The 25,847-nt window shown below is 42.5% G+C and overlaps 1 protein-coding gene across 1 annotated transcript; it reads left to right on the top strand.

The window, feature by feature from the left end:
* Positions 1 to 1,824: 1,824 nt before the first annotated feature.
* Positions 1,825 to 5,416, top strand: RBM12 (RNA binding motif protein 12). Its single transcript, XM_077251899.1, has one exon. The coding sequence runs from the start codon at positions 1,825 to 1,827 to the stop codon at positions 4,522 to 4,524; it is 2,700 nt and encodes an 899-aa protein (XP_077108014.1). The 3' UTR covers positions 4,525 to 5,416.
* The last annotated feature ends 20,431 nt before the right edge of the window (positions 5,417 to 25,847 follow it).

Below are 25,847 nucleotides of genomic sequence, written 5' to 3' on the forward strand. Positions count from 1 at the left end.
ATTGAGTTTGCATACAGTACAGACCAAAAGTTTGGACACACCTCATTTAAAGATTTTTCTGTATTTTCATGACTATGAAAATTGTAAATTCACACTGAAGGCCTCAAAACTATGAATTAACACATGTGGAATTATATACTTAACAAAAAAAGTGTGAAACAACTGAAAATATGTCTTGTATTCTAGGTTCTTCAAAGTAGCCACTTTTGCTTTGATGACTGCTTTGCACACTCTGGGCATTCTCTTGATGAGCTTCAAGAGGTAGTCACCGGAAATAATCTTCCAACAATCTTGAAGGAGTTCCAAGAGATTCTTAGCACTTGTTGGCCCTTTTGCCTTCACTCTGCGGTCCAGCTCACCCCAAACCATCTCGATTGGGTTCAGGTCTGGTGACTGTAAAGGCCAGGTCATCTGGTGTAGCACCCCATCACTCTCCTTCTTGGTCAAATAGCCCTTACACAGCCTGGAGGTGTGTTTGGGGTCATTGTCCTGTTGAAAAATAAATGATGGTCCAACAAAACGCAAATCGGATGGAATAGCATGCCGCTGCAAGAGGCTGTGGTTGCCATGCTGGTTCAGAATGTCTTCAATTTTGAATAAATCCCCAACAGTGTCACCAGCAAAGCACCCCCACACCATCACACCTCCTCTATGCTTCACGGTGGGAACCAGGCATGTAGAGTCCATCCGTTCACCTTTTCTGCGTCGCACAAAGACACGGTGATTGGAACCAAAGATCTCAAATGTGGACTCATCAGACCAAAGCACAGATTTCCACTGGTCTAATGTCCATTCCTTGTGTTCTTTAGCCCAAACAAGTCTCCTCTGCTTGTTGCCTGTCCTTAGCAGTGGTTTTCTAGCAGCTATTTTACCATGAAGGCCTGCTGCACAAAGTCTCCTCTTAACAGTTGTTGTAGAGATGTGTTTGCTGCTAGAACTCTGTGTGGCATTGACTTGATATCTAATCTGAGCTGCTGTTAACCTGCAATTTCTGAGGCTGGTGACTCGGATAAACTTATCCTCAGAAGGAGAGGTGACTCTTGGTCTTCCTTTCCTGGGGTGGTCCTCATGTGAGCCAGTTTCTTTGTAGCGCTTGATGGTTTTTGCCAGTGCACTTGGGGACAGTTTAAAAGTTTTCCCAATTTTTCGGACTAACTGACCTTCATTTCTTAAAGTAATGATGGACACTCGTTTTTCTTTACTTAGCTGCTTTATTCTTGCCATAATACAAATTCTAACAGTCTATTCAGTAGGACTATCAGCTGTGTATCCACCAGACTTCTGCTCAACACAACTGATGGTCCCAACCCCATTTATAAGGCAAGAAATCCCACTTATTAAACCTGACAGGGCACACCTGTGAAGTGAAAACCATTTCCGGTGACTACCTCTTGAAGCTCATCAAGAGCATGCCAAGAGTGTGCAAAGCAGTCATCAAAGCAAAAGGTGGCTACTTTGAAGAACCTAGAATATAAAACATTTTCAGTTGTTTCACACTTTTTTGTTAAGTATATAATTCCACATGCGTTACTTCATAGTTTTGATGCCTTCAGTGTGAATTTACAATTTTCATAGTCATGAAAATTCAGAAAAATCTTTAAATGAGAAGGTGTGTCCAAACTTTTGGTCTGTACTGTATGTTCCCTTATCTTTATATATTTTGCTCTGTTAATTGAATCTGTATTCATTTGGGTGGAACAATGCTGGAGAGAAAAACAAAATGGGAGGGGGTGGGGAAACTAGTTGATGGAAGTTTGTTCAAATCCTAAGTCTGATGTAGACGTTGCTTTTTTCATCTGCAGGTGATTGTTTTTTCAACGCAGCATGGCTGTGGTCATCCGCTTGCAAGGCCTGCCTATAGTGGCAGGGACCATGGATATTCGGCACTTCTTCTCTGGACTAACCATTCCTGATGGTGGCGTGCATATTGTAGGGGGAGAGCAGGGTGAGGCTTTCATCGTTTTTGCCACTGATGAAGATGCACGACTTGGTATGATGCGCACAGGTGGTACAATCAAAGGGTCAAAAGTGTCACTGTTGTTGAGCAGTAAGACTGAAATGCAGAACATGATTGAACTTAGTCGCAGACGCTTTGAGACTGCAAATGTTGATATCCCACCAGCAAACTCTAACCGCCCTGGGCCTCCACCAAATCCAGCAATGAACACTACCTCTGTAATGAGCAGAGTTAACATGCCTACAACTGTTCCCAATTATAGCAGTCCCCCTACTAGCACAGTCTCTACAGTTGCCACTGCAGTTGATAGCAGTAAGAATGTCACAACTTTCTCAACAGCCAGTGTTGGAAATGCTCCACCAAGTCTAGGTGCACCCTTCTGCAATCCAACATTTACTTCCCCTATGCCCAGTGTTGCTCCTCAGCTGCCTTCTGTTCCACCACCGCCAATCCCTCCAATGCCAACAATACCAACCCTCCCACCAATGCCATCTATACCTCCTATACCTGTTCCTCCTCCTGTGTCTTCCTTACCTCCTGTTCCCCCCATACCGCCAGTACCACCTGTACCACCGTTGTCTACTCTTCCTCCTTTGACTGGAATACCACCTTTAAATGCACCGCCAGTTGGTCCCTTGCCTACAGGGATGAACGGTTCTGGGTCCCAGATGAATAGTAATATCAACCCATTATTTCTCGGTCCTATAAACCCAATGCCATTGAGCTCTCAAAATTTAATGAAACCACCACCACCACCTCCTCTTAACCATGATGACCCATATGTGGCCCTTCATGGTTTGTCTATCCCTGTATCAGAGAATGATGTAAAGCAATTTCTTCATGGTTTGCGTATAGATGGACTGGTTATTTTGAAAGATCATATGGGTCGCCCAACAGGTGGGGCATTAGTTAAGCTTCTGACTCCACATGATACATATGAAGCTTTGCAACGGAATAGGATGCTATTGGGACAGCGTTTTATTGAAGTTGCCCCAGCCAGTGAAAGACAGTGGGTGATGTCTGGTGGACATGTGGGAAAACATGGGCCAGGACACCATGGGCCAGGACACCATGGGCCAGGACACCATGGGCCAGGACACCATGGGCCAGGACACCATGGGCCACTGCGTATGATGACACCATCAATGGGCAGGTCCAAATCGCCTAGTGGTCGGCGACGTTCCCGGTCTAGGTCCCCACACGAGCGTGGTTTCTGCATTTATTTGAAAGGCCTTCCTTATGAGGCAGAAAACAAACATGTGACAGATTTTTTTAAGAAACTGGACATTATTGAAGACAGCATATATATAGTTTACGCGCCCAATGGTAAAGCAACCGGAGAAGGTTTTCTGGAATTTAGTAATGAGGCAGATTATAAAACTGCACTAAATCGACATAAGCAGTATATGGGCAATCGATTTATTCAAGTACACCCAGTTTCCAAAAGTCAAATGATAGAAAAAATAGAAACAATTCGTAAAAAAATGCAGAGTTTTAATTATGGTGACCATAAAGATTCTGCTCTTGACTTGGAGTTGGAGAAGCATAGCCCCAGACTCTATGCTCATCTTTCAAATTTGCCGTACAGCATTTCTAGAAAAGATGTATTTATGTTCTTTAATCTAGAAGGTATTGCTGTTGATGAGAACAGTGTACATGTCTTGACGGATAATAATGGCCAAGGTTTGGGACAGGCACTTGTTCAGTATAAGAGTGAAGATGATGCTCGTAAATCCGAGCGCCTAAATCGTAAGAAGTTAAATGGGAGAGATGCTTTTTTACGTGTGGTGAATAATGAAGAAAGGAAAGAAATTGAGATCAATCCTCCAATAATAGGCAGGAAGAGTTTCAAAATGCAACACTTTAGTAATATAGCTGAGTCAATTCGTCCCAGTGGTGAAGAATTTTCCTTTATGAACAGTAACATAAATGACAACAATGGTCAGAACTTTCTTATGCCTAGTAAATTTGGTGGACCAAGTAGTAGTACTTTTGCTCCCCCAGTTCCACCACCTGCAATTGGAATTGGATTTGTGGATCCAAGACCACCACCACCACCTGGAACATCAAATGTGAAAAACCCACCAGTTGATCCTCCAGAATTTGCAAGTGGCCCAAGTCCTTTTAATGTTCCCCCCACAGGATTTGGAGCCGGTCCTCCACCCTTTCCAAGCGGACCTTCTAATGCAAATGCCCCTCCTAACTTTAACACAGCACCACCAAATATACCAGGTAGCCCAAGTGGTATGAATCCCCCTCCTGGTTTTGGTCCAGCAAATCTGCCAGTTAGTGGACCTCCTGGTTTTGGAAATGGGTCTGGAAAACCAGGTCCAACAGTAATTAGGATCCAAAATATGCCTTTCACAGTTACTGTAGATGAAATACTTGATTTCTTTTATGGTTACCAGTTAATACCCGGTTCTGTGTGCTTAAAGTTTAGCGAGAAGGGTATGCCTACTGGAGAAGCCATGGTTGCGTTTGAATCTCGTGATGAGGCAATGGCCTCTGTGGTTGATTTAAATGACCGGCCAATGGGCTCAAGAAAAGTAAAACTTGTTTTAGGTTAATACATCGCTACATATCTATTTGAACACACTATATTTTGTATTGTGACTGATGTACATTTATAGGGCAAAGCATCTACATTTTGCAAGTCTGTATAATGTTGACTTAGGTAAAATGTATAATGTATTTGCAGAATAAATCAATGTTTAGGAGAAGCTTTGGATATTTCAAAACCTGATGAGACAACTGTTGGTTGTTTTTTACTTGTCTTTCTGCCAGTGTTATTTCTGATTTAGGCACATTTTCTTTTACGTTCAAATGTATTGTTTGCCGAACATTTTGCGGGAACAAAAGTAAATATTATAATTTTGAGAAATGTATGGATAATGCTGATTTATAATTGTTTTGTTATACATGCAATAATGCTCATTACCAAAATGCTGCCTAAAATGTTGCAAATGAGGTTACTGTACAGCAGAAATAACTTCCTGTGTTCTGGAATACAAACTTTGCCACAAGCTTCAGTGTGAATACATAAAGCGTTTTTTTTCCTTTTTAATTTTCTGTAACTGTTACTTTGTGGAGACCTAATACTATATTGAGCCTGTTTAATGCTGTTCTGTTGAGTTGAGCACTTTGTAAAAAGAACAATCTGCTTTTCTAATTTGCTATCAGTCTTGCCTTTTGAATGCTGAATGGGCAAGACATAAGTGAATGAGTTGGTGGCAAAACTTTTATTCCATTGGTTTGCAAAATAAAACGCTTAATGGGAACCTGACATGTACATGCAGTTCTAGCTGTGGACAGCATATTATAGAGCATGAAAAGCTGCACAGATTAATGTGTATGTATATGGGAAAAGATTCATTGTAACTTGTAATTTTAGATCCCTATTTGTTTCACTGCTTAAAGGTTCCCCCAAAATCGAAGATGAGCTAAGCCCACCAGCATCAGGGGCTTATCTACAGCATTCTGTAATACTGTAGATAAGCCCCCGATGTTACCTGAAAGATGAGAAAAAGAGGTTAGATTATACTCACCCAGGGGCAGTCCCGCTGTGGTCCGGTCTGATAGGCGTCGCGGTCAGGGGCCTCCCATCTTCTTACGATGACGTCCTCTTCTTGTAGTCACACTGCGGCTCCGGCACAGGCGTTCTTTGTCTGTCCTGTTGAGGGCAGAGCAAAGTACTGCAGTGCGTAGGGGCTGGGAAAGGTCAGAGAGGCCTGTGCACTGCAGTACTTTGCTCTGCCCTCAACAGGACAGACAAAGTTCGCCTGTGCCGGAGCCGCAGCGTGAATACAAGAAGAGGGCGTCATCGTAAGAAGATGGGAGGCCCCGGACCGCGACGCCCATTGTAGCGGGACCGCCCTTGGGCGAGTATCATCTAACCTCTTTCTCATCTTTCAGGATACATCGGGGGGGCTTATCTACAGCATTCCAGAATGCTGTAGATAAGCCCCTGATGCTGGTGGGCTTAGCTCATCTTCGATTTTGGGAGTGACAGGTTCCTTTTAAAGTGAAGCTATCATCAAAGGATGACGTATTGTTTAAATCGGGTTTTTGTGTTTAAATTCTTTTAAAAAACCGGCAATGGGTTTTTATGCATTGCACTAGCTCCTGGAGCTCTTTTTTTTTTATTATTTTTTTTATTTAGACTTTTACATCTTGTTGCTTCAGGAAACAACATATAGCCACAATGGGCAGGCCTCAACATCATATTTTGTATTGATATATCAGAGCCTGTGAATAGGACATTAAAGGGACTGTCACAGAATGACTTTGCAAACGAAGTCCAGCTGCTTGGTGCATCACGCCATGGCCACATATTTAAATACACCTTCCCAGTTGCTTATTTTCGCTCATTCTCCACCCCTCTTCTTTGATTGACAGTTCTGGCTTCATAGAGCCAGAGGAGGGTGGAGATAGATAAAAACCAAGCAGGTCGGAAGGTGTGTATATAAATGATTAGCCCTGCTTTTAAGCACCGAGCACCTGTACTTGGTTTGAAAAGTCATTTTGTGCTGACAGTCCCTTTTAAGAGAGGGAGCAGTGTCAGGTTTGACATTGCCAATTGTGAATGTTAGTGTGTGTATAGAGGGGTTATCTTCCATTCTAATTATGTCTCTGCTGATGAGCGAAAACGTCCTGAAAGGAAAAGAAAGGAGTCTAAACAGTCCTAATGGTTAATATAAAAATTGCAAGATTACCATTTTTTTTTTTTTTTTTTTTTTTTTTTTTAAGATTGTGATCTGAAAAAAAATGCAAATTTTTTAAATGCATATAACACCTTATGTAAATGGGTTTTGTGATCACTTCCGTTTAGATAGATCTCTCTATCTATTAGATATACGGTATACATCTGTCATACTCGATCACACTTCTACCTCTGTATGCACAGTCATAAAGGCAAGACTGTCAATCACTGAATCAATGCTGCCCACTGGACTTCTAAACATAGCTAGAGCGGGGATGTAAATTTAATAAAGTTGGTGAATCTTTTACAAAACTATACATGAGTGTTTAACTGCTCTTTATAATATGCTGTCCGTAGATCGGAGATCATGTACAACTTGGCAAGTTCCTATAAGATTTGTATTTCCTCTTGGTGAAGGTTTGAGTACAAGGTGGAGTCTGCTTTGGTTTTCTATTGAGAAGATTGTACAGATTGAAGGAAGAGGGGCTTATCAATTTTCCTCTATACAGCTCACGTGATGCTTTGCAACATATCAAGTGGATTTGCTGCCCAAAAGTTGACATCTGAATGAGAAATGCGCATTGATCAAAATTGTACCTGGTTTAATAAATGTTCTATCCTTAAGTTGCACAGCATGGCTGTTCATGATGTTTACTGTCTAGATATCTCGTGTGCTGTGATTCATTTTTGAGTAACATCTTGATTTAAGTGACCATCGTAATGTTCATGATTCCAATGACTTTCTTGTTCAAAAGCGACATTTCATAGCTTGCAGAAGTGGTTACAAAGAACAAAATGCATAACTTTTTCATTTCTTGCTGTTTCACAGCGAAGTGTGTAAATATATCTGTATTTAAAAGGTTGCATGTGTGGAATTCGATACCGAGAAATGTTTTGTTAAATGTTTTGAATCCTCAATAATGCGTAATTTTACTTTTAGTATCTTACACTCAAATATGGAATAGATCTGCTTTATACTCCAGTACTGGTTGAATTCTGGATTTTAAAAAAATACTGATTTTGTCAATATATAAAATGTGAAATAAAGTGTTTGTTTTTTTTCGCCCTTGGGCTCCTCAGGGGGGAGAGTGTGGTTCTGCTTGACATGCAGATGAGTATAAAATGCTTGATTTGTTTGGTGTTCCTAACCATCAGTATGAAACATTTAAATAAAGGTATGATAGGTGTGGGTTTTTGTTTTCCCTTTATTGTAAATTTAGAAAAAACTTGCAAAACATGCTTTTCTTTAAAAAAAAAAAAAAAATTGTCTTTTTGCTTTGTATTGTGTTAGAATGCTTTCCAGATGGCTTCAATTGGATTTTTGTTTCAAGTGTATAAAAACTAGATACAGAAACCTGACCTGCACAATATTTTTCGCTGCAGCTCTAAAAAAAAAAAAAAATTGTGACATCATTGTGTCTTTGGACTTGCTATAAAAGAAAAAACATGCTATGTGCGCACGTTGCGGTTTTGCTTGCTGACATTTCTGCTCGGTTTCTGCATCTCATGGCAGAAAACGCAGTGGAAATTCCATGCCGTTTTATGTAGATTTTATGCGTTTTTTTCATGCGTTTTTTTCATGCGGTTTTGTAAATCCATAGTGCTAAATAAAGATGTATATTAAAAAAAATATGATGTAATTTCCTTGTTAAACCTTATCAGCCAGATACCCTCATTAATAAATACACACACACACCAGCCTATGTAGGAGCATTAACATAATTAACCTACATATGCTGTAACAAAAAAGCAACTGTCAGAAACCTGCGTGAAATGCAATATCTTTTGATTTTTCAAAAAATTGCTTGGGCTCCCGCATAATTTTAATAACCACCAGAGGGAAAGCTGATGGCTGAGGGCAGATGCTAATATTCTGGGAAGGAGCCAATAGCCAAATATTCCCAGGCTATTAATATCAGCTCACATCTGTTTGCTTAGCTTTTACTTGCTAGTTGACAGGGGAACCCCAGAAATTTTTTTACATGGGAATCCCCTATGAAATTTAACCAGCAAAGGCTAGGCAGACAGCTGCAGGCTGATATAGCCTGGGAAGGGGCCATGGATATTGGCATCCCCCTGGCTAAAAACATCTGATATCAGTCGCACTAGAAATGGTGCATCTTATAGATATGCCAATTCTGGCACTTAACCTTGCTTTTCCCACTTGCCCTGTAGCGGTGGCAAGTAGGGTTCATATTTGTGGGGTTGATGTCACCTTTGTATTGTCAGGTGATATCAAGTCCGCAGGTTAGTAATGGAGACACCTATCCATTACGAGTCCTATAGTTATATGTTAAATAAAGACACAGCCAGAATAAAGTCCTTTATTTGAAATAACCACACAGTCTCCTTTATTTAATCTAAATTTACCATACTTGAATGCCTACAACCCGACGCCCTCATCTTCTGTAACAAAAATAAAATATTAAACCAACGCATAATACTATCCTGTCGGCCTCCGGCAATACACTGACAAGGAGGTAATCTCTCCTGCAGTGTATCACTAAGCTGCCATGAGAGTTCACTGGAGTTCATCAGGTGCTCTCACTTGCAGCACTACCGCTATGTGAGAACTTTCCCACGCAGTGGTGCCGTAAGTTGAGAGCACCGAAGCTGATCAGCTGATGATCTCCGGTGAACACTCACGGCGGCTCAGTGATACACTGACAGGTGACCACTCCTGCAGTGTATCACTGGCAGCCGGGTGAGATTAACGTGGGAAGCTCTGTATTAAATGGACTACGGCAGACAGGGAGTATATGTTGGTTTATTATTTTTTTGCGTGCAGAAGTGCTGCAGATCATCAAAAAGAATTGACATGCTGCAGAAAATAAAATGCTGCATATATGGACGGAAATTTCCAGATCGTGTGCACAACACTTCAGGAATGTCATTGATTAACATTGCTTAAGTAATTCATTGGGTTTTTGGAGCATTTCCGCGTGGAAAAAAACGCGGCGTAAACGCTGCAAATCCACATCGTGTACACATAGCCTTAAGTTTTTGTTTTTTTGTTGTTTTTTTTTTTACCCCTTAGACAAAGATTTCTTAGGACGCAATATTCTGGTTCTCAACCTTTTATGTAGAGATGTGGTGTTTTTTTTTCTAGAAATATATGCATCATTGGAAATCTAAAATTATTTTAACCTTTTTATAGAATTATTTTGGTAGTCTTAGTACCTACATAAAAAGTAGTATTATGAGCATCTTACTACTTCACTATAACTTCAATATCGTTGAGGGTCCAAATGGGCTCTTGGCTATCTCCGTCAGTCTCAAAATTTCAACACGTAGGAGGAAAAGTTTGAATTAAAATCACAGGTTTGATAGATATGTTAATGATGGGCAAATAATAAAATGCAAACCACAAACTTTTTGACTATGAGCAGCACACGCAGAGATACACGCCTTGGTAGGCTATCAATGATGGCTGTCTGAGGAATGTGACATGCTGAAACCACTTGGGCACTTAAATTGTCAAGATCCTCTGCCGGCAGCTCCCTTGTGCTTCATGGGAGACAAGACAGGGGGTATTGCTGTTCATAAGTTTAGTCAATGCAGGCCGCTCACAGTAGCATGAGCATCATGTGCCCTGGTGGTGTTGGGGGTGGGGGGAGAAATAAAATGTGCCAGGGACACTTTGAAGGAGTCAGGAAAACCAGGAGTATGGCAATTTCTCCAATGCAATGCTGGGCTGTATGTGTACTTGGAGTAAAGACTAGAGGGGTTGCCTGTCGCACATACATTATGCTATCCCCCACCATCCTGAGAGTAGAACCGGTATGATGTGCCCTCATGGAGGCCTGTTTATCCTGTTACCCAGTTGGACTGCAGACCAATCTCCAGCTATCATTGCGTCCAAGGACTCAATGCTGAAGAAAGGCTCCCGTTGCAGTCTTGATCTGTATCATAAGTCTTTTAAGAGGGCTGACGTGAGATCAATGAGGAGGCCTTCACAAGAGAATGTAACAGTGGCTGCTCCTGGATTATGTAAGGTGACTTAATATGTAGTAGCCTGTCTCTCCTCCAGCTTTAAATCCAGGTATATTTACAGCGCTGAGTTACATTGATTTGGTACAGCCATTCATCAAAAATTTCACAGGGTCTGGTTATTCAGCAGGGCAACAAAAGACTACATATTGCTTGTGCTACTGTAAGTTGCCTGAGTTGTCTAAACGTGCTACTATTGCCTACGGCATCTCCAGACTTGTCTCCTATTGAGCACATATGAGATGTTATTGGTCGGTAATTACAAAGGGAGTTGCTACTTGTGGATCTTTATGACCGCACGCTGTGAGACTGGGTGGTCCTGTGACAAAGTATGCGTTGTGCATACTTTCGCCCACATTAACACTACACTTCCGCTGCCTCACGCAATACAACTGAATTGAGCAAGTCCATGGATGTCAAATCGAAGTACTTGTGGTCACATGACTGCTTGGTCTTGCCTCCATTACTGGAGAATCTTCCAAACGTGCCGCATGTCCTGTGAGTAGTCACAAGTCTGCAGTCACTGACTGCATGCTTTTGAAAAAAATATGGACAACCCCTTCAATAACCTCATTAACAGAATGCCAAGGCATGTAAGTACGTATATTCCTGTATGTAGAGCACATTCTAGATATTGCATAAAGTAAGATGTTTTGAAAATTTTTAATTTTTTCATAATTTGCCTGACGTTAACCTATCTGCCAATCCTGTGAGTTCTATAACTCTTAAAACTTCTTGATGTTGCAAATTCATTGTTCAGTGTTGAATGAATGGATCAATGGTTGAACATGCACAATGCCACTCAATTCAAACAGAGCTGAAGTCCCCCAATCTTGTGGAATATAGGGTGTAACAGCAGTCCTATGGATAGATCAAACTTTTTAAACCCCGGAAGGCCACTTTAATCAGTTCAGGACTGGGCCATTTACCCCTGTTCCTGACCAGTCACATTATTATGTATGATTTGGTATTAAAAAATGTTTAATTTTATTTTGATACACTGGTTTAATTTTGTACTGGAGCAAAGCTTGTAACAAGAATTTGAATTGGCAGTGGCATAGATATGCGTGTTCGCTTTTTATATGTATTACTTTTTTAAATGATCTTTTACATTTATTTGACATATTGTGCTGCATTCACCCCCTCCCCAAACAAACAAAAAAAAGGTCATGCCACCTTTTGGGAGGCATGTCAACACTTAAAAAAAAAAATAATAAAAATTTTTTTTTACTTTCCCCTGGGCCTGGGACTAGTATATTAACCCTAGTTTCAGAGGTAGCAGAGCTGACTGGGTCTCTTGGGGCCCAGTGGTTTCAGCTCCCTTCCACTGGGTCTGGAGGAAGCACCGTTCCTGTATACACAGTGCTTGTTTAGCACAATGTATACAGTGATTAAAAAACAGACTAATAAACTGTTGTTGCCTTCCCTATGGGGAATAAGTCTAAGGGGTGTCCAGATGATGAAAAAATGACTGGCACTTCACTTCAAATTATCACAATTTCGGAACTAACAGAGTAGCCGTACGAAGAGATCCAGTAAATAAATAATATACAATAACTTCATTAATACAAGTTAAAAATCCAAATGCACATTAAAATGAGAGCATACACAGTGCACAAACTGCTTGCCATGGTAGAAGCTAGAACATCCAATTAAAGGGAATCTGTCACCCCAAAAATCGTATATGAGATAAGGCCACCGGCATCAGGGGCTTATCTACAGCATTCTGGAATGCTGTAGATAAGCCCACGATGTAACCTGAAAGGTAAGAAAAAAAGGTTAGATTATACTCACCCAGGGGCGGTCCGGTCTGATGGGCGTCCGGTCCGGGACCTCCCATCTTCTTACGATGGCGTCCTCTTGTCTTCACGCTGTGTCTCTGGCGCAGGCGTACTTTGTCTCCCTGTTGAGGACAGAGCAAAGTACTGCTGTGCGCAGGCATCGGACCTCTCTGACCTTTCCCGGTGCCTGCTAAATATTAATAGTCTCGTGATTTGCCTTGTGAACTAGTGTTTTGGCTGATTTTTAATGAGGTAAAATATGCTATAGGGGGCACAGGAAGGAACTCAGTTGCTTACCCTCCAGTACCTTAAAAATGATATTCAGAAACTAGTTGCCACTACTAGCATTTATACTGGCACTGTGGAGAGAATGGGGCCTTCACACTTTCAATACACCGTGCCAATAATTTCTTGGCATATTACGTTCTAAATTCCTTATCAGTATGTCTTTGGCATGTGGAAGGACACTGGAGTGCTTGAAGATCGCCAATGGAAACACAAGAACATTCAAACTCCGTGCAGATGTTGTCCTTAGTGGGATTTGAATCCATGGCTCCAGCGCTGCAAGGCTGCAGTGCACTGAGCCACTGTGCTGTCCAGATCACTCTGGTCTTTGCTGCATTGTTTGTAAAAACTTTTAGCTGTTAAATGATTTCAGTTTTTGGATGAGAAACGTGAAAGACCGCTGCACGGTCACTACAAGCAGTGATGATTCAACATTATTTCAACTTCCTTAAGATGTTTTATTCTCCTAGACTTGTAAACTATTTTCTCATGTGTATTTGTTTTCTATTGGAGGATGCAGAGGCAAACACATGATCAAGTACTTCTACACAATCACTGATCGGGTGGACTAGTATAATAAAATATAACCTTTATTAATAATGTTTAAAATTCTAAAAGCCACCGTGCTCTCGACAATCCGTCCACTAGAACTAATTTGGGAACAGATTGTGGACAATGATTTACAGTAATATGTATCCATATACTTTTGTAATTTATCGCTAATCCCTCACCATATATCATTATAGTAGTGATAAAAGATTGGTCCCATATATTTTAATCAAAGCCTTATTTAACTCTCCTTACCTGAGGTGAATTATATAATAGTGGCAGATTTACACAGACCGGGGTCACACTTGTGTGTGCAATGCGAGAAACTCGCATCAATACCCGGCACTGTCGCCAGCACTCGGGACCGGAACGTGCGGCTGCATAGTAATACATGCAGCCGCATGCTCCGGTCCCGAGTGCCGGATATTGAGGCTAGAGACTCGCTCGAGTTTCCCGCACTACACATGCAAGTGTGACCCCGGCCTTAGGAACTATTCTTATGCCAGTGAATGAGCTCAGATGAGTGTTTTAGGTTTACACATGTATTATAATTTTGTCAGGCTTACTGAGGTCCTTTTGAGGACCAAGCCACTTGATTAGCACTTTAACCCTGTAGGGATATAATGGGAAACCAAGATTGGTATTCTTATAATACAAGGGCATAATTCAAGTTCCCTAAGGGAGTTAAATAAGGTATTGGTTAAAATATATGGGACCAATCTTCTTTTATAACCAGCTTAACTCACAACTATATCGGTATATGGTGACTGATCTACTATATCATTGTCTAAGGGTCACGTCTGGCTGTCTGTCTGTCACAGATATTCATTGGTCGCGGCCTTTGTCATGGAAATCCAAGTCGCTGATTGGTCGTGGCAAAACGCCCATGACCACTCAGGGACGGGCACAATCCGGCGGCAACATGGCCGCTCCTTCCTCCCCGCAGTCAGTGCCCGCTCCATACTCCCCTCCAGTCAGCGCTCACACAGGGTTAATGCCAGCGTTAATGGACCACGGTGTAACACACTCCATTAACGCAGCTATTAACCCTGTGTGACCAACTTTTTACTATTGATGCTGCCTATGCAGCATCAATTGTAAAAAGATCTGTTACAAATAATAATAATAATAAAAAAAAAAAGTTATTCTCACCCTCCGATGTGGCGCAGTGTCCTCGGCAGTGCAAGCGGCAGGTTCCGGTGCCAAGGATGCTATGCGAGAAGGACCTGCCATGACGTCACGGTCATATGACCACGACATCATCACAGGTCCTGCGCGTGAAGGACCTGCCATGACGTCACGGTCATGTGACCGCGACGTCATCACAGGTCTTGCGCGAGAAGGACCTGCCATGACGTCACGGTCATGTGACCGCGACGTCATCACAGCTCCTGCGCTCATACCAACCCTGGGACCAGAAGCTGCTGCGTGCACCATACACAGGCGCCAGGACTTCAACAGCACTTCGGAAGGTGAGTATGTTTATTTTTTTATTTTACGTGGCTGGGCAATATACTACGTGGCTGGGCAATATACTACGTGGCTGGGCCGTACACTACGTGGCTGGGCCGTACGCTACGTGGCTGGGCCGTACGCTACGTGGCTGGGCCGTACGCTACGTGGCTGGGCCGTACGCTACGTGGCTGGGCCGTACGCTACGTGGCTGGGCCGTACGCTACGTGGCTGGGCCGTACGCTACGTGGCTGGGCAATACGCTACGTGGCTGGGTATTATGTTACGTGGCTGGGTATTATGTTACGTGGCTGGGTATTATGCTACGTGGCTGGGCAATATGCTACGTGGCTGGGCAATATACTACGTGGCTGGGCAATATACTACGTGGCTGGGCAATATACTATGTGGTTGGGCAATACTACATACTACATGGCTGGGCAATATACTATGTGGTTGGGCAATACTACATACTACATGGCTGGGCAATATACTACGTGGCTGGGCAATACGCTACGTGGCTGGGTATTATGCTACGTGGCTGGGCAATATGCTACGTGGCTGGGCAATATACTACGTGGCTGGGCAATATACTATGTGGTTGGGCAATATACTACGTGGCTGGGCCATACACTACGTGGCTTGGCAATACGCTACGTGGCTGGGTATTATGCTACGTGACTGGGCAATATGCTATGTGGCTGGGCAATATACTACGTGGCTGGGCAATATACTACGTGGTTGGGCAATATACTACATACTACATGGCTGGGCAATATACTACGTGGGCTGTGCAATATGCTACGTGGACATGCATATTTTAGAATACCTGATGCGTTAGAATCGGGCCACCATCTAGTTAGAAATAAATGACAAAAGTATATGGAAGATGAGATGATACATGTTTAGTTACTTTATATCATTGGCCATAATATGATCCCAAATCTGTTCTATTGGACTGATTGAAGAAAGCACGGTCGCCTTATTTAGAAACTTAAACATTATTAATAAAGGTTATATTATACTAGTCCACCCCATTAATGATAGTGTTGTAATACAGTGGATTATTTTCTGAGTTTTGTAGGTCCTCATTCAGTGAACAGTTACAATGCTTCTACACCAGCAGCCACTTTGAGAACAGTAGAGCTGTTCAGTAGGAGGAAAGGCTGTAATACTTAGTGCCACAAAGTCATATTGCCAATACATTTGTTAAAGTGATAGTTGGAAACACCTTTGATCCTTTTCTTGCCAATGTTGTCAAAGGATCTATAAGTGCTGGTCACTAGTGGCCACATCTCTGCTTGGGTCGCAGCTTCTGCAGTGTTCCTGGGCTAATTTTTGAAGCAGAGGTTCTTACCTCTGCATGCTCAACCCAGCCTGAGATGTCTGGCTTGTATGTGTCTAGCTGTCACCCTTGACTGCAATTTTAACACGTGATATCTTGAGCAGGATCACTGTTGCAACTGCTATTCAGACTGAGCTACAGCCTGTCACAATGTAGTCCCTGACTTTGGCCATTGTGAAGGGGGGAAGCTTCGATGGAGCTGATATGTGTCATCTCCTCTTGACACTTTAGACCATGCCAAGAAACATAAAAAGCTATTTCCATGTTTTACATAGTAACAAGGTTTGTCTTTTAAAATCTTTAAGAAAATAAAAATTGTCCCCACTTCATCTGTATTTAGACACGAGCGAATATCATTGGATCACTCCTTATTCGGCTCACTAATGGAGCTTACTGAATAGCTACAGCGGGAACCCGGATACGTTGATCGCTCCCGATAAACAGATGTCTGGCACCACAGCTGCATTTGTCGCGTCTGTGTGACAGTCACAACACATGCATGGAGAGCCTGTGTGTTGTGACTTAATATAGAATATACTCAGCACACTCCAGGGAGTCTGATGCAAAAGGGGGTGTTTAATACATACAGTGTAAATTCACAAACGTTTCGGTCTGTGAAGACCTTCATCAGTGTGCTATTGTTTAAAGCCAAAAGAGGTATTATTATACACCCTTTATTAGAAAGATTTGCATCAGGTACTGGAGTATAGAGGGGTTTGGCTGTATAGAGATGCAGAGCTGACACTAGCCGGTCGAGCACAAAAGATGACAAGGGGAATCTTGAGAATAGAGTGTTGAGCAAGCCGATCACGCCCGCAGCAGGCTGGAGGGTAGGAGAGGAGACGCGGTATCCACCGCAAGTCCGAAACTTGGGTGGGAACCTGTTACCCCCAAAATCGATGGTGAGGTAAGCTCACCGTCATCAGGGGCTTATCTACAGCATTCTGTAATGCTGTAGATAAGCCCTGGATGTTACCTAAAAGAGGAGAAAAAGAGGTTAGATTATACTCACCCAGGGGCGGTCCTGCTGCGGTCCGGTTCCGATGGGTGTCTCAGGTCCGGTCAGGCGCCTCCTATGTTCATTCCATGACGTCCTCTTCTGGTCTTCACGCTGCGGCGTAGGCGTGCTTTGCCCTGTTGAGGGCAGAGCAAAGTACTGCAGTGCGCAGGCGCCAGGCCTCTCTGACCTGTCCCGGCGCCTGCGCACTGCAGTACTTTGCTCTGCCCTCAACAGGGCAGACAAAGTGCGCCGCAGCTGCGGCGTGAAGACCAAAAGAGGACGTCATGGAATGAAGATGGGAGGCTCCGGACCGGACCTGAGACACCCATCGGACCCGGACCGCAGCGGGGACCGCCCCTGGGTGAGTATAATCTAACCTCTTTTTCTCCTCTTTCAGGTAACATCGGGGGCTTATCTACAGCATTACAGAATGCTTCAAAATCCACACACCAAAAATGACTACAGGGTCAAAATATAGAAAATTTCATAATTGATTAAAATGACCAAACAAGGTCAAAGCACCAAATAAATACAACAAACAAGAGGGAGATATGCACACGCTGTTAACATGCACTGTGGATTGTTATATGTGTCAGAACCTACCAGGACACTGGGAAATAAGTGAGGCCAGGATTATGGGCTCACACATAGGCAGAGTGTAATACCCCATGCACACCCCTAGACAAAAGGTCAGGGGTCAACCGCAATTACCACCAAAACGTGCCCATACTCAATAGCCGCATATTGCTGAACTAAGGGCAACCGCCACCCTTCCATAGCATAACCATAATTACCTGCTAAAACAGCGATGCCCGGCACAAGAAAGTCCCAGTGGCCCGGTCCGTCCGGTCCGGGCCACTGGGACTTTCTTGTGCCGGGCATCGCTGTTTTAGCAGGTAATTATGGTTATGCTATGGAAGGGTGGCGGTTGCCCTTAGTTCAGCAATATGCGGCTATTGAGTATGGGCACGTTTTGGTGGTAATTGCGGTTGACCCCTGACCTTTTGTCTAGGGGTGTGCATGGGGTATTACACTCTGCCTATGTGTGAGCCCATAATCCTGGCCTCACTTATTTCCCAGTGTCCTGGTAGGTTCTGACACATATAACAATCCACAGTGCATGTTAACAGCGTGTGCATATCTCCCTCTTGTTTGTTGTATTTATTTGGTGCTTTGACCTTGTTTGGTCATTTTAATCAATAAATTATGAAATTTTATATATTTTTTTGACCCTGTAGTCATTTTTGGTGTGTGGATTTTGATGTATTTACATTGATGATAGGGGCAGTAGTCCATATCGCTCACACAGGGACCCTTTAACTGTTTACTGGGATCCACTGTGGCATAATGTGGCTTTGTTCGTCAAGGATTGTGTTTCTCAGCATTACAGAATGCTGTAGATAAGCCCCTGATGACGGTGAGCTTACCTCACCAGCCATTTTGGGGGTGACAGGTTCCCTTTAAATACTACCATTTATCATAAGTTCCAAGGAATATGAGGCTCCAAAAATAATTTTTTTCTATTTCTGGCTTGTAAAAGGCCAAATATAGTAGAAATGTTACCTTGTTTGCCTTTGTATTTTTATTGTTGCTGTTCTATTTTTTTTTTTTTTTTTTAAGATGGAATAAAAGGTGTGGTGTTTTTTTTTTGTTTTTTTAATCCGTTATTTTCGGTGTCGGGGGTTATTTGGGACTTTAGCTATTTTCTGGACCTATTGAGAGATCACACCAAGTTAGCACAGAATTAACCAATGGTGCATGAGATTTGCTCACTTGATCAACTACTGTTCATTATGTAAAAATTAAGCCTTCACACACTGTTAATGTGTAAATTCATTGGATTAAGAGAGCAGCTGCCAAAATACCATTACAAAGAGTCAAACAGTTATTTGAAGCTGCTGGTGCCTCTAGAGTCCCTCGAACCTCAAGGTGTAGGATCCTTCAAAGGCTTGCTGTGGTGCATAAACCTACTATTCAGCCACCCCTAAACAATGTTCACAAGCAGAAATGGTTGCAGTGAGCCCAGACATACATGAAGACTAATTTTCAAACAATCTTGTTTACTGATGAGTGTCTGGCAACCCTGGATGGTCCAGATGGATGGAGTAGTGGATGGTTGGTGGATGGCCACCATGTCCCAAGAAGGCTGTGACATCAGCAAGGAGGTGGAGGAGTCATGTTTTGGGCAGGAATCATGGGGAAACAGCTGTTAGGGCCCATTAAGGTTCCTGAAGGTGTGAAAATGACCTCTGCAAAGTATATAGAGTTTCTGACTGACAACTTTCTAACATGGTATAAAAAGCAGAAATGTGCCTTCAGGAGCAAAATCATCTTCATGCATGACAATGCACCATCTCATGCTGCAAAGAATACCTCTGATTCATTGGCTGCTATGGGCATAAAAGGAGATAAACTCATGGTGTGGCCACCATCTTCCCCTGACCTCAACCCTATAGAGAACCTTTGGAGTATCATCAAGCAAAAATCTATGAGGGTGGGAGGCAGTTCACATCAAAACAGCAGCTCTGGGAGGCTATTCTGACTTCATGCAAAGAAATACAAGCAGAAACTCTCCCAAAACTCACAAGTTCAATGGATGCAAGAATTGTGAAGGTGATATCACAGAAGGAGTCCTATGTTAACATGTAACTTGGCCTGTTAGGAAGTTTTTGCGTTAAATAGCTGTTTTGTTCAGTGAGTGTGACCTCCTAATGCTGCAAATTCCACAAATGAGCATTTTCAGTTCGTTAAAACATATCAAATGTTTAGAAATTCTACTCTGCCTAATAATTTGGAACAGTGCATTTTGAGTTTTTATTTTTGGAGATTATACTGTTATCATTGGGAGGTTTCTTCAATACAATTCGATGTATACTTTAACTGATGATGACTTTTATTAGACTGACTGTCATTTGCACCGACAATTTAGGAAAATCCGAGAAAAATGTCCCTTGCATAATAATCTGGAACATTGTGTATGTGTGTGTGTGTGTATGTATATATATATATATATATATATATATATATATATATATATATATGTTATACCGTATATACTCGAGTATAAGCCGACCCACCTAATTTTGCCACAAAAAACTGGGAAAACTTATTGACTCGAGTATAAGCCTAGGGTGGAAAATGCAGCAGGTACCGGTGAATTTCAAAATTAAAAATAGATACTCCATACCGTTCATTATGGCCCCATAGATGCTCCACATAAAGCTGTGCCACATATAATGCTCTGCACCGTTCATTATGGCCCCATAGATGCTCCACATAAAGCTGTGCCACATATAATGCTCTGCACCGTTCATTATGGCCCCATAGATGCTCCACATAAAGCTGTGCCATATATACAATGCTCTGCACCGTTGCCCCATAGATAGCTGTGCCATATATATAATGCTCTGCACCGTTGCCCCATAGCTGTGCCATATATATAATGCTCTGCACCGTTGCCCCATAGCTGTGCCATATATATAGTGCTCTGCACCGTTGCCCCATAGCTGAGCCATATAGTGCTCTGCACCGTTGCCCCATAGCTGTGCCATATATATAATGCTCTGCACCGTTGCCCCATAGCTGTGCCATATATATAATGCTCTGCACCGTTGCCCCATAGCTGTGCCATATATATAGTGCTCGGCACCGTTGCCCCATAGCTGTGCCATATAGTGCTCTGCACCGTTGCCCCATAGCTGTACCATATATACACTCACTGGCCACTTTATTAGGTACACCTGTCCAACTTCTTGTTAACACTTAATTTCTAATCAGCCAATCACATGGCGGCAACTCAGTGCATTTAGGCATGTAGACATGGTCAAGACAATCTCCTGCAGTTCAAACCGAGCATCAGTATGGGGAAGAAAGGTGATTTGAGTGCCTTTGAACGTGGCATGGTTGTTGGTGCCAGAAGGGCTGGTCTGAGTATTTCAGAAACTGCTGATCTACTGGGATTTTCACGCACAACCATCTCTAGGGTTTACAGAGAATGGTCCGAAAAAGAAAAAAAATTCAGTGAGCGGCAGTTCTGTGGGCGGAAATGCCTTGTTGATGCCAGAGGTCAGAGGAGAATGGGCAGACTGGTTCGAGCTGATAGAAAGGCAACAGTGACTCAAATCGCCACCCGTTACAACCAAGGTAGGCCTAAGAGCATCTCTGAACGCACAGTGCGTCGAACTTTGAGGCAGATGGGCTACAGCAGCAGAAGACCACACCGGGTACCACTCCTTTCAGCTAAGAACAGGAAACTGAGGCTACAATTTGTACAAGCTCATCGAAATTGGACAGTAGAAGATTGGAAAAACGTTGCTTGGTCTGATGAGTCTCGATTTCTGCTGCGACATTCGGATGGTAGGGTCAGAATTTGGCGTAAACAACATGAAAGCATGGATCCATCCTGCCTTGTATGGAGCATCTTTGGGATGTGCAGCCGACAAATCTGCGGCAACTGTGTGATGCCATCATGTCAATATGGACCAAAATCTCTGAGGAATGCTTCCAGCACCTTGTTGAATCTATGCCACGAAGAATTGAGGCAGTTCTGAAGGCAAAAGGGGGTCCAACCCGTTACTAGCATGGTGTACCTAATAAAGTGGCCGGTGAGTGTATAATGCTCTGCACCGTTGCCCCATAGCTGTGCCATATATATAAAGCTCTGCACCATTGCCCCATAGCTGTGCCATATATATATAGTGCTCTGCACCGTTGCCCCATAGCTGTGCCATATAGTGCTCTGCACCGTTGCCCCATAGATACTCCACATAAATCTGTGCCATTGGTGCTGCAATAAAAAAAAACACATACTCACCTCTCTTGCTTGCAGCTCCTCAGCGTCCCGTCCCGGCGTCTCTCTGCACTGACTGATCAGGCAGAGGGCGGCGCGCACACTATATGTGTCATCGCGCCCTCTGACCTGCACAGTCAGTGCGGAGAGACGCCGGGAAGATGGTGCGGCGCCCAGCGTTTGGAACGAGGGAAGGTAAATATGACATACCTGCTCCCGGCGTCCCGCTCCTTCCCCCGGACAGCTGGTCTTCGGTGCCGCAGCCTCTTCCTCTATCAGCGGTCACTGGCACCGCTTCATTAGAGAAATGAATAGGCGGTTCCGCCCCTATGGGAGGTGGAGTCCATATTCATTTCTCTAATGAGCGGTCCCACGTGACCGCTCAGGGGAAGAGCTGCGGCACCCGGAGACCGTGGGACGGGCAGGGGGAGCGACAGGAACGCCGGAACTAGGTGAGTATATGACAGTCCTCACCCGCCGACCCCACCACCGATCATGACTCGAGTATAAGCCGAGAGGGGCACTTTCAGCCCAAAAATTTGGGCTGAAAATCTCGGCTTATACTCGAGTATATGCGGTATATTATATACACACACGCACTCTTATACTGCAGAGCATCAGATCAGGAGCATGCAGATCACAAGACACCTTCCCTGCAGGACCCCGCAACCATCTTGGGGCCGGGGGTCTTTCAGGACAACTCGATCGCATTGCGTTGTCTTGATGGAAGCGCACAAGGAACTGATTACCTGCGCGATGCTCCTCTATGCCGCTGTCACTACTGATAGCGGCATCTAAAGGTTAAATGCCTGTGATCGGTGCTAGCACCGATCGTGGGTGTTGCTGCGGGGTGTCAGCTCTCGCACAGAACTGACACCCACACGCGATCACCACGGCACTCAGCGTGAGGTCGCACGATCGCAGCGCCGTACGTATACAGCTCTTTGCTGGAATGCACCTCCTGCAGAGCAATATATATGGCGCATGTCGGGAAGGGGTTAATGGTATAACATAAAGGATTACAAGCTTCCTAAATATTATTTTGAATAATATAAGTAATTTTTCCTTTTTTTAATGTAACTTTGTGTGAGGTTTTTAGCATCTTGGCCTTATGTTAATGCACCAAAGAGCGAATTTGTCCCCAAGCAAATAGGTTTGTAAAAGTAGCTTGAAAACGTAAAAAGAAATTGCTGCTAAACCAGTAAGCTGTTTAATGTAACAAATGAGAATATAAAGTAGACAAGGGAAATTTCAATTAACTGACTTGTAGGTTATGGCTATTTCAAAACCAGATACATTTAAAAGTTTAATTTTCCAACGTTAAAACATATTTTTGTTCTCCAGTTGATTTAATTAAACATTTATTTTAAGGACCTGTGATGTAATAATTGTGTTTGGGCCATAATTTTAGCTACTAATATCGATGTTTATGCATTTTTAACAAAATTTCACTTCAATTCAAAAGGTGTTTGCATGTATAAAGTGCTGAGTGCCATTTTGACAATATGGCAGGATTCTACTTTTAGAAAATATATAGGTATAGGATGTGTAATATCATTTTATAAATTAGCAATTTAATTTTTTTTTGCACATCAAAAGTATGAAAACTGTTCTGGCTACCAAAGGTGCAAAATATTGAAAAACTAGTGGCAGGAAAAAAATTTAAGGGACAAATGGTTATCTTTAACTTTTTAAGAGTTCTCTTTGGCAAATAACCTTGTGTTTTTGGGGTTCTTGTCCTTAATGCATAGACATTACTGTAGAATTTGTAACATTGTCTGTGTTGAATTGATGCTTTCATTGAAGAGCTGAGCTATTCTAGACCTATTACCTAAAGTCTGCTGTAAATGAAAGTTTTCATTCCAAGATAAGAATTTCATATCCTGTAAATCCATCACATTTATTCTAGTAATCTGGTGTTATAGTTTTCCAGGCAATTTTTTTTATTGCAGAGTAGTGGTTTCTTATTTTGTCATGCCTTGCTCACATTTGAGGGTTTGCCTGATGAATTTATTTGTTGCAATCATTCCTTTCTTTTCTCTTCCTTGATTAACTTTTACACTTTGTTATTGAAATTTTTTGGATATCCAGTTATTAGGATTATCGGTTAATGACAGTGAATTGTTTAAGACTAGGACTTCAGAATTGAGCATTGACACACTTGTTCAAGGTGACTGGGGAGAATAGTATATTTTGCGCAACCATTACGGAGAATACCAGACTCTACGCTCAGGTTTTAATAACCAAGGTCACCCAAAGGCTTAGGAATTCGAGGTAATGGCGCAAAATGGATCTTGGAGAAATAGACAAAGTAAGTATTTGAAGAACACCTAAATTCTTATTTACTTAAGAGTAACGTAAGAACAAAGTGGTCCTGTGTATGTACGACAGGATTAACACTTTGTGCCCATTTTTTTACTTTAATACTGCAGTTTCGCCTCTCGCAGGCTGTACACACTGAGCTGGAGAAGGACTCTAGCTGCGATAGCTGCGATTTCTCCCATACACATTATCAAGGATGGATTTCTGCTCGCCTTTCTTTTTTTTAACTTATGAGATGAGCAGCAGCACGGAGGATATTATTCAGTCCAAGGCTGTCTGGATGTTGTTCAAGCTCAGGGGTGAGGTAAATGACTTGTTAGAAAGCTCGGCATGATCTTTCTGGGTTTTCCTCTGCCTGTTTCCTATGTTCCCCCCCCCCATCTAGAGTATAAAGGACTGTTACATTACACTACAGGGAGATGGTTGTCAGTCTTCTTTGAGCTAGATATATTTGAGCTGTATGTTTTTGTTTGTTTTTTTCTTTCTGTCGGAGTGGGTAATAAGCTCAGGAGGCACTGGGAAGTCAATAAGTGTCTGATAAGTGGGGAAGAAACCAAATTTCTCTTAGTAATACACTTTGCAAAAATATATTATCATGTACTATTGATTTATACAAAGCCATATTGAAAGCACAGTTCCATTTTAAATGATTTATAAGAGAATCCATGCTAAATACTTTACTAGCATCAGTGACACTTTTAGCTCATCTAGCAGCATTGTAGCACCTTAGTTATACTTTTTTAGCCTTTCAAGAAAACAAAAATTACAAACTTTCTGCTCTTCCAAAAAACTAATGATACAAGAACAGTTTAAATACTCCAATACAATTAATATAATGATTGGCATATTTAAACTCAAAATAGTGACACTTCTACTGATTGATGCAACCTCAATTATTCAACCCCTTCATGCCAAACATTTTAGTACCTAAAAACGTCTGAGGCATTTTAGGCCATTACTCCTGGACACTGGCTTCAATATTCTTGGTTTGTCAAGAGGGTGCTCCAAAAAGTCAAGAGGAGGACATTGTACAAAGAAAAGGGTATAAAAGATGCCAAAAGTATTGAATGTTCCTACAGATAGTTGGAAGGAGAGTTCCTAAGCTGAGAGTTAAAAGAACAGTAGCTACATTTCTTGCATGTGGTGGAAAGAGGACGTTCTCACCAGCTGGCTCTAGATTATTAATAGAAGTAGTCAAAAATCCTCTAGGCAGTATGCACTAAGATTTTTATCTGGCTAAAAACAGATTAAAAGTGGTCAGATGATGCCTTAGGCCAGGGTCACACTTGCGAGTTCAATATGAGAAAGTCACACGAGTCTCTTGCATCAACGCCCGACACTGCCACCAGCACTCGGCAACGACGTTTGCATCTGCATGTATTTCTATGTAGCTGAACCCTCCGGTCCCGAGTGGCAGCGGCAGCAGTCCCAGGACTTGATGCGAGAGACTTGCGCGAGTTTCTCGCATTGAACTCGCAAGTGTGACCCCAACCTTACTGTGCAGTGTCAGTTTTTACCATCTATTTAACCATTTTTCCTTGTGTGCAAAAAATAAAAATAGCCCTGAAGGTTTCCAAGAATCTTGTCATTGGAAAACTTACAGCGATTTCATGTGTTCTCTTTTGAGATTCATTTAAGTCTGGTGTTTCGTATGCCAGCCTTGATGATTGGCATGTAG

This window comes from Ranitomeya variabilis, chromosome 4 (genome assembly GCF_051348905.1).
Source record: "Ranitomeya variabilis isolate aRanVar5 chromosome 4, aRanVar5.hap1, whole genome shotgun sequence".
NCBI classification, from domain to species: domain Eukaryota; kingdom Metazoa; phylum Chordata; class Amphibia; order Anura; family Dendrobatidae; genus Ranitomeya; species Ranitomeya variabilis.